At 47.0% G+C, this 20170-nt stretch overlaps 2 protein-coding genes across 2 annotated transcripts in view; both read right to left on the bottom strand.

Moving 5' to 3' along the window:
* LOC309559994 (complement factor B-like) overlaps nt 1–20170 on the bottom strand; it is a 135980-nt gene that overhangs the window by 64300 nt on the left and 51510 nt on the right. Inside the window, exons 7-11 of the mRNA XM_082263475.1 lie at nt 19079–19220; nt 18634–18765; nt 17938–18030; nt 7147–7284; nt 5050–5156 (exon numbers count right to left, since the gene is read on the bottom strand). Of these exons, the coding sequence (XP_082119601.1) occupies nt 5050–5156; nt 7147–7284; nt 17938–18030; nt 18634–18765; nt 19079–19220 (612 nt within the window). The remainder of the gene's footprint in view (nt 1–5049; nt 5157–7146; nt 7285–17937; nt 18031–18633; nt 18766–19078; nt 19221–20170) is intronic.
* On the bottom strand, nt 9917–11329 carry LOC309559771 (uncharacterized protein; the record flags this gene model as incomplete). The annotated part of the gene is made up of 1 exon (XM_082263206.1): nt 9917–11329. One exon carries the CDS (start codon nt 11327–11329, stop codon nt 9917–9919), a length of 1413 nt encoding a protein of 470 aa, XP_082119332.1.

Raw genomic sequence — 20170 nt, forward strand, 5'->3', positions numbered from 1 at the left:
TAGGATGATCGGGCCGCGTACTCACACCCGCCGTAGAAGTCCTTGATGACAAAACGCGTAATACGTGGTCACCTTGGTTACGCTCGACGCCACGCTGCAATCTCCGGCCTGCTGTGGTACCGAGCGGTCGCACATCAGAGAACAGTGTAGGACTAACGGCAATTATTACATTTTTTCAACGCCTGATGATATCTACAACTTTATGAGTTGCATTCTAATGGGAACGGGGTACTTTTATTGTGATATCTTTAATTAAACTGTACAGTATTACGCTATGAGTCCCCGCTCTTGTGCTTTACTTCCATGATATTGCTGGCGTGAGTGAGTTCCATTTGGAGATACAGATCCATTGGAGACAACCTGCAGCTGTACCTTTGCATTTTGGAGGATCATCCACTCTGTTTATACAGGCGTATATAGATCAGCCTTTTGGTGAGTGTCCATTCTGATGGGGGTGGCACTTTTTTGATGGTGGAGGCGCACTGGTGCATGGAGAACTTCCATAGTTCCATTATATAGTCTAAGAATGTTTGCACTTGTATTGGACTTTATGTGCATGATAATTCAGTTGATGTGAATTGGCTTTTGTTCATTTTTGCTTTTTCCATGCCGCACACTTTCTGTGATCACCATATACATTTTCTATCATTTAATTTGAATATTACATTTATGTATTTATTTTATTTAGGTCATGTACTCATGCTTATGATTTATTAGCGCTGCTAGTGTCACTGCATTCTATATCCAATTGAATCGGTTACACCCAGTTCACACACACACACATATATATATATATATATATATATATATATATATATATATATATATATATATATATATATATATATATATGGTGGGGTGTGTGTGTGTGTGTATGGGGGTGTGTGTGTGTGTATGGGGGTGTGTGTGTGCGTATGGGTGTGTGTGTGTGTGTATGGGTGTGTGTGTGTGTGTGTGTGTATGGGGGTGTGTGTGTGTGTATGGGGGGGGTGTGTGTATGGGGGGGGTGTATGGAGGTGTGTGTGTATGTATGGGGGGGGGGGTGTGTATGGCCAAATTGTAAGAAATATTTAAAAAAAGCGTGTATGTATAGATTTAGCTAAAAATATATATAAATAAATAAATTTCCGTTCAGCCTCTGTGGATGAATGTAATCCAAAATTTAAAAAACAAAAAATGAAAACTGAATAAAAGATTGCGACAGCGCTGTATTCATGCATGACTGACTCACCTTTTTAGTTGGCCTAGGTCAGTGATAGTGAACCTTGGCAACACAGGTGTTTTGTAACAACATTTCCCATGATGCTCACCTACACTGCAGAGTACATGAGCATTATGGGAAATGTAGGGCAAAAACATCTAGGGGGGGGGGGTTAAGGATTACCATCACTGGCCTAGGTAAAACATTTCGAATACATTTTAGTTGTCAGTGTGCACCATTTTTAAAATAAAGACCGGAAATGACACCAAATTGGGTTGCACACATTCCAGGAAGTGGTCACAATCAACTGGCTATTCATGGTGAGGGCCACTTTCAGCCATAAATAAATAGCATTCATATGCAAAGTAAGTGTGGGGGGGGGGGGGGCTGTGCTTGTAATCAGAGCATTGATTACCAGTGCAGACCCTTGGGGGATTTCACTAGAGCCACCAGGGATTGCTGACCCATGGCCACCAGGGATTCCCACCCATGCCACCATTGATGCCAAATCAGTGCTCAGGGAGCCTGTTAGTGCCCTCCTCATCAGTGCTGCCCACCAGTGCCAATCATTGCCCATCAGTGCCACCTATGAATGCCCATCAATGCTGCATATCAATGCCGCCTATCAGTGTCAATCAGTGTCAATCAGTGCTGCATATTAGTGTCTCATCAGTGCCTGCCAGTGCAGCCTCATCAATGCTTGTCAGTGCAACAAAAAACATATTGATTTACAAAATGTTATTACATAAACAAAAACAGATTTTTTAGGGGTCAAACATTTAGATCTTCTTTTAGCAAAAAAAAAAAAAAAAAAACCTTGCAGTGATCAAATACCACCAAAAGAAAGAACAATTTGTGTTAAAAAAATGTCATAAATTTGGGTTAGGTACAGGGTTGCATGATCGCGCAATTGTCATTCAAAATGCAACAGCATAAAAAGCTGAAAATTGGCCTGGGCAGGAAGGAGGCGTAACTGTCCTGTAAGGAAGTGGTTAACTATTGAAACATGGGACTAAATATTCCAAGGGTAATCATGCTCAGCTCAATGGTTCAGTGCATAGGTCGGCAACCCGCGGCTTCCGGAGCCGCATGCGGCTCTTTTGAACCTTTGCCGCGGCCCGGGGCAGGTGCTAAGGAGGGGAGGAGGCGCACTGTGCGCCCCGACACTCCCTACATTGGCGCTGTACTTGCTGTGACGTCACGCACCGTCCCGACGTCACCTTCCCGCCTGCTGTCAGAGAGGAGGGCAGTGGCGCGCTTGCAGGTCTAGTCGAGGAGGAAGAAGACGTCCCTCCAGACTCCCGTCAGCAGCAGCACGCCAGGAACCAGTGTGAGGTAAGTGAAGTGATGCCTCAGGGGGGGCCCACACACTGCATTGAAGGGGGCACGCACGCACACTGGTCTCTGCATTGAAAGGGGCATGTATGCTGGTCACTACATTGTAAGGGGCATGTACGCTGGTCACTACATTGTAAGGGGCATGTACGCTGGTCACTACATTGTAAGGGGCATGTATGCTGGTCACTACATTGTAAGGGGCATGTACGCTGGTCACTACATTGTAAGGGGCATGTACGCTGGTCACTACATTGTAAGGGGCATGTACGCTGGTCACTACATTGTAAGGGGCATATACGCTGGTCACTACATTGTAAGGGGCATGTACGCTGGTCACTACATTGTAAGGGGCATGTATGCTGGTCACTACATTGTAAGGGGCATGTACGCTGGTCACTACATTATAAGGGGCATGTACGCTGGTCACTACATTGTAAGGGGCATGTATGATGGTCACTACATTGAAAGGGGCATGTATGCTGGTCACTACATTGAAAGGGGGCATGTATGCTGGTCACTACATTGAAAGGGGGCATGTATGCTGGTCACTACATTTAAAGGGGCATGTATGCTGGTCACGACATTGAAAGGGGCATGTATGCTGGTCACTACATTGTAAGGGGCATGAATGCTGGTCACTACATTGTAAGGGGCATGTATGCTGGTCACTACATTGAAAGGGGCATGTATGCTGGTCACTACATTGAAAGGGGCATGTATGGTGTATATAGCATTAAGGTAAGAAACAATATTAGTGTTATATTTGTTTTTAAATGTCGCAATGGTTTTGCGGCTCCCAGTTTTTTTTTTCTTCGGGAACGGGTCCAAGTGGCTCTTTTTGTCTTAAAGGTTGCAGACCCCTGGTTTAGTAGTTAGTGCTCCTAACTATAAACACTGAGAGCATGAGTTCAAATCCCAAGTATGCCATCACCTCCCTAAATTTTAGACAGCTGTAAATAAATACTGAAACTTGGCAAATGCATAATTGTACGCAGCACATATGCATGTCTGTTTCTTGAATATACGTGGCCATTGACATGCAATTTTAAGTGATATAGCCAATGTATTACTATGTGGCAAAAAAATAATCACACACAACTGTGAACACACAGGGTGTTAGCTCGGTTGGGGCTTGAACTCATGACCTAGCAATCTTTGTCTATGAGCATAGACCACTACACCAAAGTGCTGAAAACGATCAGACATGCCTGAAAGTTTCAGATGAATAAAGATTGATAATTAGACAGCTGTGTAGTCTGCTATTACTAAATCTAAAGGTTCAAACACATAAGATACATAACTATACCTAAAAAATAAAATATACCATAATAGATGACATTGCTGTGTAATAGTGATTCAGAAGAGACAAATTTCATTTTATGAAAAACACAAACGGAATTTGGTTAACTCCAAACCCGAATTCACTATTTGGTTAACTCCAAACCCGAATTCACTATTTGGTTAACTCCAAACCCGAATTCACTAAAGCACCTAGTTGAAGTTTTAACTCCAGCAGCTTCACCTAATTAAGATGCTAATGAGTTTAGGTTGGAGTTAGTTTTGGAGAAGTGAGCAGCTCTAGTCCAATTTTATAGTGAATTAGGCCCTTAGTAACACATTGTAACTTGATAGAAGAGCTAGATCCCCGACCTTAAGTCCAGAGGATCCAGGACTGTAGAATAAAGAGCTTCTGACACTGTTTGAACTTGCAGAGTCACTGACTACACTCCCCTGCCTTGCACTGGCTTGTAGTAAATTGCTAAAGGTTCCTGTATGAATGCAACTCTTAACCGACACTCTGTACAATTCGGGGCCCAACCGCAGGCACCCCCTTTACACTTTTATCTCTTCAGGGTCCACTGACTATGTACCCCCTCTGTAACTTCAGGGTCCTCAACCCAGGTACCCCCTTTACAGCTAGATCCTAGAACCTTCTCCGGAGGGGTCTCCTCTAACACTTCAGGCAGACCCCCAGGGGCAATCCTCAGTACTCAAGACCTTTGTAGGCTTTCCTGGGACTGAACCACTCTCGCTCTCCGCTGGTTCTTGGCACACGGATACCCCTCAGCTCAACTCAGCACTCTCTGGATTCTCAGGCGACACCCCAAGACATCCGATTCCTCAGGTAGGAGGGGAGACAGGCGTTCTCTCCCTCCTGGGACTTTGCTCCCGCCAAAGACCTCTGCGTCACACGCTCCCCCAAACTTATACCCACTCCCAGAATCCCTTGCAGCATAATCTGCCTTCTGGGGTAGTTACAAGCTTGAATGTGTCCCCTGATTGCGCTTCCTCCACTGCCCTGTGAGAAGCCTCTCTCACAGGAGCCAGTGGGGAGACTTCCCCTTCAACTCAACACATCGGGAACTCATGACACCTCACTAAAGAAATCATGGCCCTGCTGTTAGGCAGACAAAGCTCACTATACATTTACCTAGCACCTACCTGTAGGGTGCTACACATGGTTACCCCACATTGCTGGTCTGGGCAAGAAATTTGTATTCCCTACTTACGGTGACTGTAAGCTTGGCAATCCATGGAAATTTTTCATTATTATCTTTTATATCTTCTTGTGAGTGATCCTTGGAGAGCCCACACATCTCAAATGCATTTGTTTCATCTAAAAGTATAGGAGAAAAATTAAGAAACATCATATTAGCATATTAGTGTCCTGACAGCGGCACAAAAAGAAAAAAAAAAATCTCAGCACTAAACAGCGCTCAAAAATACTATTATCTACCTTTCTGGCAGTGATTTTTCATTAAAAAAATGTGAAAAAAAAACTGAGCAACCACTCTTAACCACTTGCTACCCGCCCACTGTCAAATGACGGCGGAGCAGTGTAGGTATTGTTCTGAGACTTCTGACTGGCAGCACTTTGGGCACTGATTGTGGGCACTGATGGTGCTGCCCATCACTGTCCATCAGTGCCGCCCATCAGTGCCACCCATCAGTGTCCATCAGTGCCGCCTGTCAGTGCCCATCAGTGCCGCCCATCAGTGCCGCCTCTCAGTGTCCATCAGTGCCATCTTTCAGTGCCCATCAGTGCCGCCTATCAGTGCTCATCAGTGCCGCCTATCAGTGCCACCTATCAGTGCGGCATATTAGTACCTCCTCATCAGTGCCACCTCATCAGTGCCCATAAGTGCCACCTCATCAGTGCCCATCAGTGCAGCCTATCAGTGCCCATCAGTGCAGCCTATCAGTGCCCATCAGTGCCGCCTCATCAGCGCACATCAGTGAAGGAGAAAATTGTATTTATTTTCAAAATTTACTCACAGAAAAGAAGAAAAACTTTTTTTCTGTCTTTTTCTTCTTCTTTTTTTGTAAGAAATAAAAAACCCAGAGGTGATTAAATACCACCAAAAGAAAGCTCTATTTGTGTGGAAAAAAAATGATAAAAATTTCATACAGGTAGCATGACTTGTCATTCAAAGTGTGACAGCGCTGAAAGCTGAAAATTGGCCTTGGCAGGAAGGGGGTGAAAGTGCACTGTAGGCAAGTGGTTAAGCTGGCCATACTCTATACAATTTTCTTATTCCATTTACTTTATATAATTTTCTTATTCCATTTACTTTAGATTTACCTTCAACTATTTATGTAGTGTAAGGGCCTGCCTGATTGCATACAAATTGAAAATGTTTAGGTTTGACCTCATAGTATATGGTTTTGGTAAATCTAAAGGAAAATTGTATAATGTATGGCCAGCCTTAATCTAATGAAAATTATTCAAGTGAATGGGTGGTAGCCAGCACTGACATGAGCTCCCGCACCTCAAAGCAAAAAATAAATAAATAAATGCTGCGCTACCTTATTAAACTTTAAACATATGATTGCACATTAGCAAAAATGGTGGCACCCCCTTGGATAAAATGATATAGAAAAAAAAACTGTGAATGTGTTCCAAATTAAAACATAAAAAGCAATGTGTTCTCTTAATCTATGACAATATCCCATCAATATTATGCAGTTATTGATCCTATTTAAAGGGAAAAAGTGCTTTTGACCTATTTAACAAAATAGGTGCAGTAGCTCCCCTCTTTGACTTTTGGACTGAACCCAAGTAATGAGCAAAGTGTGTTGTGAAGAGGTGGTGGATGACAATCAGTAGCAAGGACTATTCCCCTCAAAGTGTTGCAGAAGTCAGTTACGGGACAGGTGTCACTGGATGTTATCCTTCTGTATGCTGGGCCCCAGTGAAGTAGTTTGGCCACCAGCAATGAGGTGGTGCTAACCCACATGTGAAACTGAGTACACTACAACAAGCATGTAGTTCCCCCATGCTGACATAAAGAAGGGAGATTCCCTGCCCTGCAGCTGCATGTACACAAAGTGGTGGGGATCATTTAATTTTTGGCAAGAGCAACAGGTACTGTAATTTTCTGTGATTGTATCATTTTTATAAGAGAAAAAACAAAAAGGAAACGTGAATGTATTGTTAAGAATACTGAATAGGGTTTGTTTTTTACCTAGATATAGCCTTTAACAACATAACGTGTACCTTATATACAGGTAGTTTTGGCAATTTTTTATTGTTTGATAATATCATGAGGTAAGATCATTTCTTTTTGACATTTTCTTTTATATAGATGATTAAGAAAATTACTCACCAATTATATCATCAAAGGCCTTCTTCAGCGCATCTATACTTTCCATCTGGAAGACGTGTTTCTCTCGATCCTTTTTGGAGGCAATATCATTGAGCTCATCCTGGCTGATGTCATCACCCAGGCCGAACACATAAATATCTGTGTAGAAGGGAACATTGGCCTCATTATAAGGGCTGTCAAGCCATAAGCAATTTTTTATTGAGCCTTGTCAATGTAGCACTACCCCTGGAAGGGCCGCTGAATTAGGCTTGTCCTCTGGAACTGCCCTGACCTTGCAAACACCTCGACCTTTCTGAGTCTGACACTGTAGGTTTACACATGGATTAGGCAGATAATGTTCAGTAACTTGGTCACCAACAATACCCAGCACAAAGTTAAGGCAATGAGCATGGATTTCAATAACACTGTTGTATTGAGCATTTTAAAGTAAATCAAGTCAAATATAGAATACAATCTACTTGCAGCAATACCCAGCCAGATGATGTTAATAGGTAGCTGATTCAAAACAGATAATAATAATCAGGCAAAGTAAACAGACAATAATGAACCACTGGATGAAGCAATATTAATTATAGAGGCGCTTAAACCAAGCCCCCTGGCCATGCCCCCAGCAATCAAGGATCTCTTTCCCTAAAGGGATCAAGAGGCCTTCATGACTGTTGAGGTGCATAGGTCCAGTAACCATGTTACCTTAATAACCAATTCTGCTTGCCCCCTCCCCATAAAAACCACACTTACAACGATTAAGTTGGAAAGGGCAAGGCCACAGCTTTATTTAGTTTCCAATACCAAACAAGTAAACTTTTAGACCAGTGCCAGTCACAGTTGTACTGCGAGCACTCTTAGTCATCAACAACTTAAATACCAAAAGGGGTGAAAAAGGGGGGAGGAAGGGGTCTGTCATTATCATCAGTGCAGGGACAGACAGCGTACCCCCCAAATTACAAACCAGGGCATAACCCATTGTCATAACTTTAACTGCTGGCAAGGTCAAAACCGCCACCCGCACGTCAGGATTTAACTGGCGTGCGCCCCACCGAAGCCAGCGCATGTTCAACACCCCGCTGAAGGCCAAGGTTGAAAATGTCCAGGCCAATGTTGTTAAGGTGAACCCCGTCCGGACGCAACAAATCCGCATTGTCACCTTCCAAGTCCCTGTGACGGATCACTACACCTCCCAAGTGCCGAACAAACTTCGACACCTGGGCATTCATCTTCCGGCGGGAGCCTTCCAGGCATGGCCCGGGATGTCACATGCCCAAAGTAGGCGAGGCACTATCTCGGACCAATTGAGAACCAATCCAGTGAAGGCTGCGTAACAATGACCAATATCCTGTTTAATGGCCGAGATGTAACCAATATCGTTCCCCCCCCGGCATGCAGGATCAAAATAATGGGGCCGGAAACATGTGAACGGAGTTCAAGACACTCTTGGAGAACTTGGGACCAACGTAATCCACGCAAACCGCGCCAGCGGACTCTGGCAACCGAGTCGTCAAAGCCCAGATTCGTCCCATCACATCGAACGCCAGATCGGCGGTTAGCCCAATAAATGAAGGAATCCCCGATGATCCATACCAAGGTAGGGTGGAGGCCTGAAATTAAAACAAAAGATGTGGACGAACATATAAGGAAAAACGGGAAGATTCCCACCTACCCAAGCGCCGAAGCTCTGCGTCAGAAAATCCCATGCCAGAAGCCGCGGTAGCAGCACCAATACGAAACGAGTGCGTCGAAAAATCAGAGGCAGGTAAACCCAAATTGGTCAGGCAAAGCCTGAAAACCCTAAAAAAAAACCCCTTGAAACCTGCTGAGGGAGGACGAATCCGCGTGTACAAGAAAATTGGGGGCCGAGGGACGAATGGACCTAAAGTGTCCGGCGACAACGAGACCGGACAAAAGGGGCCCAGACAGGAATGCAGAACAACTCGTCTGCCCCTGCCAAAGCTATCAGATTTCAAGGTGCGAAGAAAAACGGTAACGCTAGGGTCAGAAAAAGACACGTCGTCCGCCCAAATACCGCCGGGGGAAGTTCTGGACTTAGAAACCAGTTCCCCGATGCGAAAAGCGCAGAAAAAGGCCCAAGAAAAAGCAACCTTAAACAAGAGGGTCTCAAAGGGGGATGAGCACACCGATGGCAATAGGGAAAGAATATTGGACAGAATGGGAAGCAAAACCGGACGTCGGGAATCAGGGGACCGTGTTACTCGGCGCCAGCCATGCAAAATCCGCCGCACCGGAAAATCCTTGATGACGTCTTCCCAGCCGAGAAGGCGAAACCAAAAAGACAAGGCAGACATGGCAGCGGAGACAGTGGAACCCGAGGAGCCCTTGTGGAGTAAATGGATAAGGTAGGAAAATAACGAAAGGCATCTGTCATGGTGTGAAGAGAGTAAAAACTCACCGCGGGAAATGGACACCCACTCTTCCCAAACTCGAAGATACGACGCCACGTCCGAGGAGAAAGCGAAGCCCGAAGAAGGTCTAACAAACGTCGGAAACGAAGTTCCACAAGAAGGGGGGGCAGGGCAGGCCCACCCGGGCCGCAGATGGAGCCAGGGAGCGGAAGCGGTCGAGCTGTGAACGAGAGAGTGCATCAGCAATTTCGTTAGAGACACCGGGCACATGCTTAGCTCTAAAATAAATATTGAACTGCAAACATTTGAGAATGAGAAAACGCAGTAACGAGACGACAGGAGGGGATCTAGCAGACTGGCGGTTAACAACCTGAACCACACTCATGTTATCTGACCAAAAAACGACCTGGCGATTACGCAACCTCTCCCCCCCACAGTTCAATGGCAACAATAATCGGAAAAAGCTCCAACAAGGTGAGGTTGCGCAACAGATCCATGTGGGCCCATGAGGCCGGCCAGCGTCCAGCAGACCATTCCCCTTGGAAAAAGGCCCCGAAGCCACAGGAGCCTGCCGCGTCCGTGTACAACTCCAGCTGTGAGTTCGGGACCTCCTCCATCAACCAACAGGAGTGACCGTTGTAATTCTGGAGAAAGGAGAGCCAAATCCCCAAGTCATCCCGCAAAGGCCTGGTAATGCGGACATAGTGGTGAGGTGCGGACACGCCCTTCATGGCCCACGACAGGCGCCCACAAAAAGCCCTCCCCATGGGCAAAACCTGGCAGGCGAAGACAAGATGACCTAACAGGGACTGTAACTGCTTCAACTGGAGCTTTTTGGCCCCTTTGGCCAAACGGATAAGGGAAAGAAGTCTGTCCAATTTTTCGCCCGGCAGGCGAAAAACCATGGCCACCGTGTCAATTTCGATGCCCAGGAAGGACAATACCGTCACTGGGCCCTCAGTTTTGTCAGCCGAGAGCGGGATGGAAAACCGCTCGCACGTAGACTGAAAAACAGAAAGGAGTGCCTGGCACTGCCCACCGCCGGCCGGGCCAATGAAAAGGAAGTCGTCTAAATAATGAAGCAGAGAATGTAAACCGGCTGACTGGGCAACCACCCATTCGAGAAAGCTACTAAATAACTCGAAGTAGTAACAGGAGATCGCACACCCCATGGGGAGGCACATATCAAAAAAGTAACTGCCCCGAAAGAAGCAGCCCAGCAGGTGGAAGCATTCCGGATGGACGGGTAGAAGGCGGAAGGCGGACTCAATGTCCGCTTTAGCCAGTAACGCCGCTTGGCCAGCAGATCGAACCAACCCAAGGGCTTTGTCGAAAGAGGCATATTGGACCCTGGATTCCTCCTTATCAATACCGTCATTGACAGAAGAGCCAGAAGGATGGGAAAGGTGGTGGATAAGGCGGAATTTGCCCACCTCCCTCTTGGGAACCACGCCCAGAGGTGAAACCCGTAGGTTGTGAAAAGGGGGCAAATCAAACGGACCCGCCATACGCCCCAAATCCAGTTCCTTCCATAGCTTCTCGGCCAGTGCAGACTCAAACTGCAACGCCGACTTCAAGTTTGCAGCCATAGTAGGCTCGTCTGAGTGAGTAAAGGGAATCCAAAAGCCAAGATCCAGCCCGTCACGCAATATCAAAGCCTCTCTACGCCGAGCGTAACGGTCTAGCCAGGGAAGCATCCTTAAGACGTTCACCGGGGTCCTCCGACCTAGAAAGTTCAGGCTTTGCCCCGGGTTTGGCAAGCGGTAGCTTGTGCTTCCGAAAGCACCGGATGGCGGGGTGGGCACCCCCGCATACCGAGCATTCATGTTTAAAATGGCACGCGGTGTACCACTTGCAGTGGCTTTTGTTGAAAAGCCAGCAGACTCCTTTCTTGGGGGCAGCCGACGCTCCGTGAGAAGCGCCGGCCGGGGATTGAAAGGATGACGGCCTGTGAGGGCACATGAGCAACAACCACAGACTGCCATCCTGGCAATCAAAACAAAATTCTTTCCGCGCCGCCATCTTTTGTCGAAACTGGATATCATAGTGGAACCAGCACTGTCCCCCATAGACCTTGTAGGCACCCCAAATGAGATCCAGGTAACAGAAGAAGGAAGGGCCCAACTCTGGAAAACGCTCACAAAGCACCCCGGCATAAGCACAGAAACCCTGCAGCCAGTTCCCGAAAGTGCGAGGAAGCTGTTTGGGCTTGTCACCCTGTGCGGTAACGTCGACCCGTCGAGTAAATCGACGAATTCCCGCCGACAGATCTTTTCCCGTACTTCGTACAAGGTGCACGGCTGACGAAGAAACCGCCCACAAATGGACACCCGAAAAAAACGCCACCACTCGAAGGGGTAGATACACCCATGCGAGAGAGGACCGACTTGACCGCCGCAAAAATGTGCTCGTCTGGCGGACCTGATACCGCAGCGCTTTCGGACCTACCCCAAACCAAACCACAATCATACTCACTGAGATGAGGAGGGGGAACCAGCACGGGCTGCCCGTCACGAGAACCCATCGACCCGGATGATCCATCGGAGGGGTGGTCCGGCAGACGCCCGCGATTTCCAACGGATACAGGAACCTCAGGGAACCGCGATGAAGGACATTGCACCGAGAGATCCAAAGGCGGAGGTCCAGACGGAGGCCCAGGCGGGCCCACGTGGCGATGAGTTGCAGAAGAGCAGGAACATGCAGAGTCCGGAGCGGGAGGAAGTAGGGCAGAGGCAGCAGAAACCACTGGCTGGAGTGGCAATGAGGTAGGAGTCTGTCCCCCGCCCAGCCGGGCGCAGGGGGAGGGTAGGCTGGCAGCGCCAGCCCATCAGTAGCAAAAATGGCGTGTGACTCTCCCGCCCCGACGGGTGCAGGGAGACCTGGAGGGGCTTCTGCCATGGAGCGACTGACAGCTGAATGCGACTCTAAAGCATCTCCCACCCTGCCGGGCGCAGGGAGACGCACGGGGACAGCGGGCACGCTGGGACCGCCAGAGGGATGTGGGACTCAAGAATCTCCCGCCCTGAGGGGCGCAGGGAGACCAGTCAGGGAAGATGAACGGCAGGCATGGGAATTTCCCGCCCTGCAGGGCGCAGGGAGATAAGCAGGGGTGGGAAGCTGGGAAAATCTAACAGAAAGGAGCAGTGGAAATTAAATCTCCCGCCCTGCCGGGCGCAGGAAGATCAGCAGGGGTGGGAAGCTGAGGAAAAATCACGGAAGCAAATGTGCCAACTGAATCACCTGCCCTGTAGGGCACAGGGAGATTAACTGGGGTGGACAGCTGTAAACTTGTTGAAGAATTTGTAATGAAGTTTGAATCTCCCACCCTGCAGGGCGCAGGGAGATGTGAAGAGGCGCGATCCCCCGACCAGCCAGCAGGTGGCGCTGTCCGGTCAGTCAGGAGCTCTGCTGCACAGGCAGCAGACGTGCAGGAAGCAATAGCCGGAGGCCGCGCACCGACCGCCGCTCCGCAGGCAAGATTCTGATGGGGGGACATGTCAGCAGCAACTCGGGGGTCCGGAGAGGCAGACCCCGTACCGGAAGGAGCAGCAGGCCGCGGGGAAGGAGGAGGCATGGACGCTGCAGTGCAAGGTAGAGGGGTAAGCAAGGGGGGGGCCTAGGCCTTGTGGAGCGGGCAGAGCGGGTCCGAGGAGGGTCGGCAGCAGGGACAGCCCCAGTCTGATGGCGGACATGCCTGGAGGAGCCCCGCCGACTGCGGGCGGATGTGCGGGGGATAGATGGCCGCTGAGCGCCAGCCCCAGTGGAGCCAGTGGCGCCAGGATCCTGGCAGGAAACCCCTCTTCCACGACGGGCCCTAGGAGGGCTGGGGCTCAGGCGAGAAGGGGGGCGGGAGTGCCTACGAGTACCGGAGGCCACACGCCTCACTTCAGGTGACAAAGGTGGAGGGGCAGCGGGGGGGGGGGGGACACAGGTGAGAGGAGGGAAGCCAGCCAATCAGCCTGGCCCTGGTCCATGAGCTCACGAACCCTGGAGAGTAAAAGTTCAGGATCCATACTGGAATAGGCCCAAAAAAAAACCCCCAAATGTCCAGCTCTTACAGTTAGATCTTCAGTCAGCTCTTCAGCCACGTTCTTCTAAAAGACCCAGAATTCCTTTGGGAAAGGTATTTAACTGAGCTCAGGCCCAACCCCATACCCAAGGCTCCATCCAATATGTTGTCCAATCTAGTCTGCTTAAACCAAGCCCCCTGGCCATGCCCCCAGCAATCAAGGCTCTCTTTCCCTAAAGGGATCAAGAGGCCTTCATTATAAGGGCTGTCAAGCCATAAGCATTTTTTTATTGAGTCTTGTCAATGTAGCACTACCCCTGGAAGGGCCGCTGAATTAGGTTTGTCCTCTGGAACTGCCCTGACCTTGCAAACACCTCGACCTTTCTGAGTCTGACACTGTAGGTTTTCACATGGATTAGGCAAATAATGTTCAGTAACTTGGTCACCAACAATACCCAGCACAAAGTTAAGGCAATGAGCATGGATTTCAATAACACTGTTGTATTGAGCATTTTAAAGTAAATCAATTCAAATATAGAATACAATCTACTTGCAGCAATACCCAGCCAGATGATGTTAATAGGTAGCTGATTCAAAACAGATAATAATCAGGCAAGGTAAACAGACAATAATGAACCACTGGGTGAAGCAATATTAATTATAGAGGCGCTTCCTAAGGCTCCATTCACAGATATGCAAATTGGATGCGATTTGAACTGCATCCGATTCACATGACATGTGAATCAACCCGGCTTTCTTTGGAGTTGGTTCACATATGTGCAGTGCAGAGTGAAATCTCTGTAAATTTTAAAAGAGTCCTGTGAGTTTTTTAGGTACTGCTGTGCGGTTCAGATTCAAATTCCAGGCTAATTGCCTTCTTTGGGAAAGCATCTGAATCACACATCAGATCAGTTTTGAACACGAATTCTATAGGGAAAAAAAACTCTTGTGGTCTGGTATAGATTTTAAGGTCCCTTAGGTCTGGTATGGATTTTGAGGAGAACCTCCACACCAATTTTTTTTTTTTTTAAATGGCGTTCGGTCCCCCTCTTCGATCCATACCGTCCCCTTGCGATGACATCAACGCAGCATGCACCAGTCAGTGACGTCACAGGGGGTGCCACGAGGTGGCATCGCCAGGTGGCCCCGCTCCTAAGCTATTTAAGTACTGTCACATGGCGGAGCAGGCAGTCAGCAAGAGCCTTTTGTGCGGGTGTTTTTTTTTTTTCTTTTTTTATGGGTCCAGGGGTGGAGGCAGGCGTCATGATTGACAATGGATCTACCCTGGAAGATGTTGTTTTTTTTTAATTTTTAATAAATATAGTGTGTGTTTTTATTTATTTTTTACACTTTTTTTGGTGAATGGGTAGGGGTACAATGTAGGGAGCTGGGGGCCCCCATGTTAAAGGGGCCTTCCAGATTTCGATAAGCCCCCTGACTGCAGACCCCTACAACCACGACCCAGGGTTGTGGGGAAGAGGCCCTTGTCCCAATCAACATGAGAATAAGGTGCTTTAGGGTGAGGAGGCAGAGCCCCCCTGCCCCAAAGCACCCCCCCATGTGGAGGGCATGTGGCCTGGAATGGTTCAGGAGGGTGTGTGCTCGCTCCCCCCCCCTTTTCCTGGGCTGCCAGGCTGCATGCTCAGGTATGGGTCTGGTATGGATTTTGGGGGGCTCCACACCATTTTTTCTTTTTTTATTTTAGCGTGAGGATTCCCCTAAAAATCTGTACCAGATCCGAAAGGGCCTGGTATGGATTGGGAGGGACCCCCACACTATTTTTTTTTTGTTGGCAATGTTTTTTTTTACATTCAGCAGTCAGTGGGGAAGCACACTGACAGCTGAAGAGTCATCCATTGTTAAGGACATGACGGTCATTTGGGTTTTTTCAGAATCATACTTACCTAGGTGGATGAAGTATTGGTCCGATGCTGCATCTGTCCCCCGCCAGCTCTAACACTGATAAACGAGCGATCTAACACCGCAGATCACTGGGTTCTCACAGCTTTCCAAGCAGAAAGCTGGTAAATGTCAGTCACTGCTCTCTGCTCTGCCCCCTCCTCGCTCACTGGAGTGCTGGGCTATGGAGGGGGCAGGATCTATATGTAAATATAGATGATTAGCAGAGAGTTTTGACGGCACAGAGATTCCTATCAGTGAGCGGCAACCTGGAAAAATTGGCTGCCACAAAACCGGTCCTTGGTGCCAAGAAGGTTGGGCACTTGCTTAAAAGCATTGTAAACCTTCCAACCTGCATCTTGTGTTTTTCTCCAGCATAAGATGTACGTTGACCATGTAGTTTCAAATCACTATATGTTTCCCTGTGCACACAACCTATAGTAGAGTAAATGTTAACATTTAGATGTCAGCAGTTTGTGCACCCCCATGCAGCCAGTTCCTGCAATTAGGACACAGTGCCTGCACAGACGCAGCCACTGCTCCCGATTTGACAGGTGTGCGGATGTGAGTGTATGACACTGAACACACACTATCTACATTTGGGGCCACACCCACATATGGCTGTCCAATTGGGAGCAACAGCTGTGTCAATGCAGTCAGTGCGTCCCAGTTGACATGAATTGGACTGCCCACATGGGAATGCTTGGAACATCTGTGCACCCCCTTTCAGGTAAACACAGCCCTCACATAAGTATACAATGTAGTACACCCTTGTGAATAAGGCCTAAAACCTAATTTAAAAAAAAGAAAAAAAATGTAAAGTGCACCATGCCTTTAAATAGTTTTAAATACTACATGAAAATAAAAAAAAAAATGGTATGGAAAAAGATATTAACAGACAAGCAACAACAGCAAAATAAAAAGTAAAGCATATTTAAGTGGAGTTTGCCAGGGCCTTTGTTCAGTGCAGAGCTCAGATCACTTGCACAGTAAATTTGATTTTATACAACAGAGTCACTGGCCCTAGGAAAACATTACTCTCGGTGTCCTTATATATATGTTTCTGCATATAATATGGTAGGAAGTTTAGCAGGAATCTTGTTACTATATACTGGAAGTGGGCTGAGAATGCCACATATTTTGTTCATCTTGTAACATGTCCAACACCACACCTGCGGCCATATTCATTGACTGTATTGGCATGGCTCACCCTTTAGGATACCAGTACACATGTCATCCTATATTGTGAAGTGACAGACAGGTGTACAGTCTTGATCAATCATGCTATCCCCCTGGTTTACTGCAAGAGCATGAAGGTTGTAGATGGGTCCATTGGACATCCACTAGGCCATAAGTTCCTGCATACATTGCCTTGGCATTATCTGGCTCTGATTTGGGCACTTATGTTTCAAAGGACATTGTGTCCTCAAAAGAGATAGCAATCTAATGAACCTGTAAGGTTATGTAGCACCCTCCTATGTAGGTGCTAGAGAGAGTGAGTATAGTTTTGGCTCTGTCTGCCTATCAGAGGAGCAACAGGCAAATTCTATATTGCTTTCTGCTTAACAGAGAGCAGGATCTGTGAGTTAGGTCTGCTCATGGTGCTCAGTGTGTGATTCATCTGGTCTAGGGGAGTATTTCACACTGGTCCAATAGGGAGGCATATTGGACAGTGGAGAAAACCTGACCAACGGGTACACAGGCTTTGATACAGCCCCAGTGATTGGCACGGACTGCTGTCTCGGTGCATTGTGGGGTGTGGTATAAAAGCCATGAGCACATGTGCTCGGGGTCTTTGGCTGGTGAGCAGAGTCCCTCAAGGAGGGTGGCGGCTGCCTCCTCTTCTGTAGCAGTTGGCGAATGGTCACAGGCAGTTGGCCTGGTGAGCCAGAAGGAAGGAGCTGAACACAGAGGTCCAGGAGAGCTGACTAGAGGGGTTGAAAAACTAGAGAACCTGGAAAAATATTATTGTTAGTACAGGGGATCGTGTCTAAGGGCCTGACCAGGAAGGGAGCCACCCCAGAATAGAGCAGTCAGAGGATGGGTGTCATCCGGTGGAGTGAAAGGGGGTGCTAGGCGAGTACCCTAAAGATAGTGTGCAACCAAGTCTTCGTACAGAGACTCAATATATACAATTCATCCAGTGGCAAGGTCAAACTAGCAGCCTGGCTGCATCTTCAGATAGAAGTCCTCAAAATTGTGAATAGTTCAAGTTCCAGAGTATCCCACTCTTCCCTTCTCCCATCCCTATTTATAATAAAACAATAATACAACCAAAATCCCTAGACTGTTCATTGACTGAGCCAGAAAGTAAAGTGTCAAGTTTGTGCATGCAGTTGCTAACGGCAACCCAGAGGGACCCGAAAAAGTGAACAATCCAGCAGTCCTCCAGGGGGCAGTGCTACAGTTAGATGGCACATTAACAGCCCTTTAGGCTCAACCATCTATGTGTATTCCATTTACAGGATTTAATTAAAAGCCTAAGTGGTGCTTGTCTAATTCCATTACAGCTAGGATGCCACATACCCAGTTTATCTTCACGATGATCCTTCCTGATATTCAGAAACTCTCTGATCTTGTTTACTTCCACAGATGGGTCTCCACCCATATTATGTTTTCCTAGGGAGTTAAGGAACATGTTTATTCTTTTGTAGAGGCAGAAGCACTAACAGTACTGTTATGGAGATGAAGGCTTGCTGGCCAAACTGGTATTGTCGTGAGCAAGATATGGACTAACTTTGATTATACAGAGTAGGACAATGCCTGACCTAATTAATAAGACATGGACTTCTATTGACAGGAGTAGCATATTGAAGTACAGAGGATGTCAGGTGTAAGAAATTAATGATGGTTATTCGGAGCAAAATATTGACTAATGCAGGTCTTATGAAATAGAGAAAGGGATGTGGCTATCAGTGGTAAGCTGTAGACTAAAGGAGGTCGTCAAGAGTAAAACATTGACTAGTCAATGTTCTTAGGAATAGACCATAGACTGACTAAAGTTGTCGGGAGTAGACTATGGACTGTCAAAGGTTGTCATGAGTAGACCATGGACTTACTAAGGCTGTCATGAGTAGACCATGGGCTGACTAAGTTTGTCAGGTGTAGACCCTGGACTAACTATGGTTGTCAGTAGTAGTTAATGGACTGACTAAGGTTGTCAAAAGCAGAGCATGAGCTTGATGAGATTTTCAGCAGTTGGACAACACACTTTATACTTACCATCAGTCATAAGTATAATGATATTAGAATAGTCAAGAAATTTGTCTGGGTTTCTCAAATTATCCAAAGACAATTGATTATAGATTTCCTGAAGGGCACCCCGTGTATTAGTTCCTTGTTTATCATCATGTTCTGTGGGATTATAAATGGAAAAAACAACCCTGAACAATGACATCTTCTGAAAAGTAATATAGTGTATATAGCACTTGGGCACATGATGGCCTTCCAGCTATGGGAGGAGGCAATATATACATCTCCACCAGATGTAAGGGAAGTACAAACCCCAGCATGAGACAACTGGAGATTTTTCAACCAGAGATAAACTATATGTTTTGGTAACATGACAGAGCAGAATAAAGAGCTCACTCAGTCACCAGGCCCCACATATTAGTTAAATATCATTCTTTTGTGGATTGGTAATTGAATAATCCAGCCAATACTTTACCTGAATATTTAAATTTTTTAATTGCTTCTATAACTTTTTCGGCTTCTGTATTGATATCAGACTCTGAGAGACTCACAATTTTTTTTATTTTTGAAGCATAGGTGAGGACTGAATACCGAGGTGTAAAGTCAAAGCTGGAAACCTACAAACAAACACATGTATGCATGAATATAAGATATGTCAAGTCAAAGATTGTCAGATCGTATAGTTATTAATATTCCTATTAATAACAACAAAGTAAAGTACAGAGAGGATAGGCAAAGTGTAATAAGTAGAGTTGAGCGGACACCTGGATGTCCGTGTTCGGCGGGTTTGGCCAACTTGAAAAAAAAGTCCGGGTCCGTGTCCCGGACTTTTTTCCGAACTTTACCCGGACACCGAACCCCATTGAAGTCAATGGGGACCCGAACTTTCAGGCACTAAAATGGCTCTAAAACACCAATGGAAAGGGCTAGAGTGCTGCAAATGGCAGCAAAACGTAGTTAAGAGCATGGCAAGTGCTCTGCAAACAAATGTGGATAGGGAAATAACTTAAAACAACAAAAAAAAAAAGAAAAATAAAACAATTTTCTTCATCTGTGAAGGACGAGGCCCATATGGAATAGGAGGAAGGTTGAGGTGGCGGTGGATGTGGCGGTGTAGGTGGAAGCGGCGGTGGAGGGGGACGAGGTAGCCAACACTGCTTTTTTTCAGTCATTTTAAATGAGGTACACCCCAAAAGAGTGAGAAAGATCAAAAATATAACAATGGCTGGGTAAGATCGGTATCCATCTCTATTCTGCACAAGGTACGGAAAAGTCCTGTGGGGTCCATGCCTGGTTCATTTTAATGAACGTGAGCTTGTCCACATTGTCTCTGGACAGGCGGCTGCGCTTGTCTGTGATAACGCCCCCAGCCGTGCTAAATACACGTTCAGATAATACACTGGCTGCAGGGCACGCCAGCACCTCCAAGGCGTAAAGGGCAAGCTCAGGCCATGTGCCCAATTTGGAGACCCAGAAGTTGAAGGGGCAGACCCGTCATTCACTACATGTAGGCGTGTGCACACATACTGCTCCACCATGTTGGTGAAATGCTGCCTCCTGCTAAGAT

Source organism: Pelophylax lessonae (genome assembly GCF_965119305.1).
Source record: "Pelophylax lessonae genome assembly, chromosome: 7".
NCBI classification, from domain to species: Eukaryota; Metazoa; Chordata; class Amphibia; order Anura; family Ranidae; genus Pelophylax; species Pelophylax lessonae.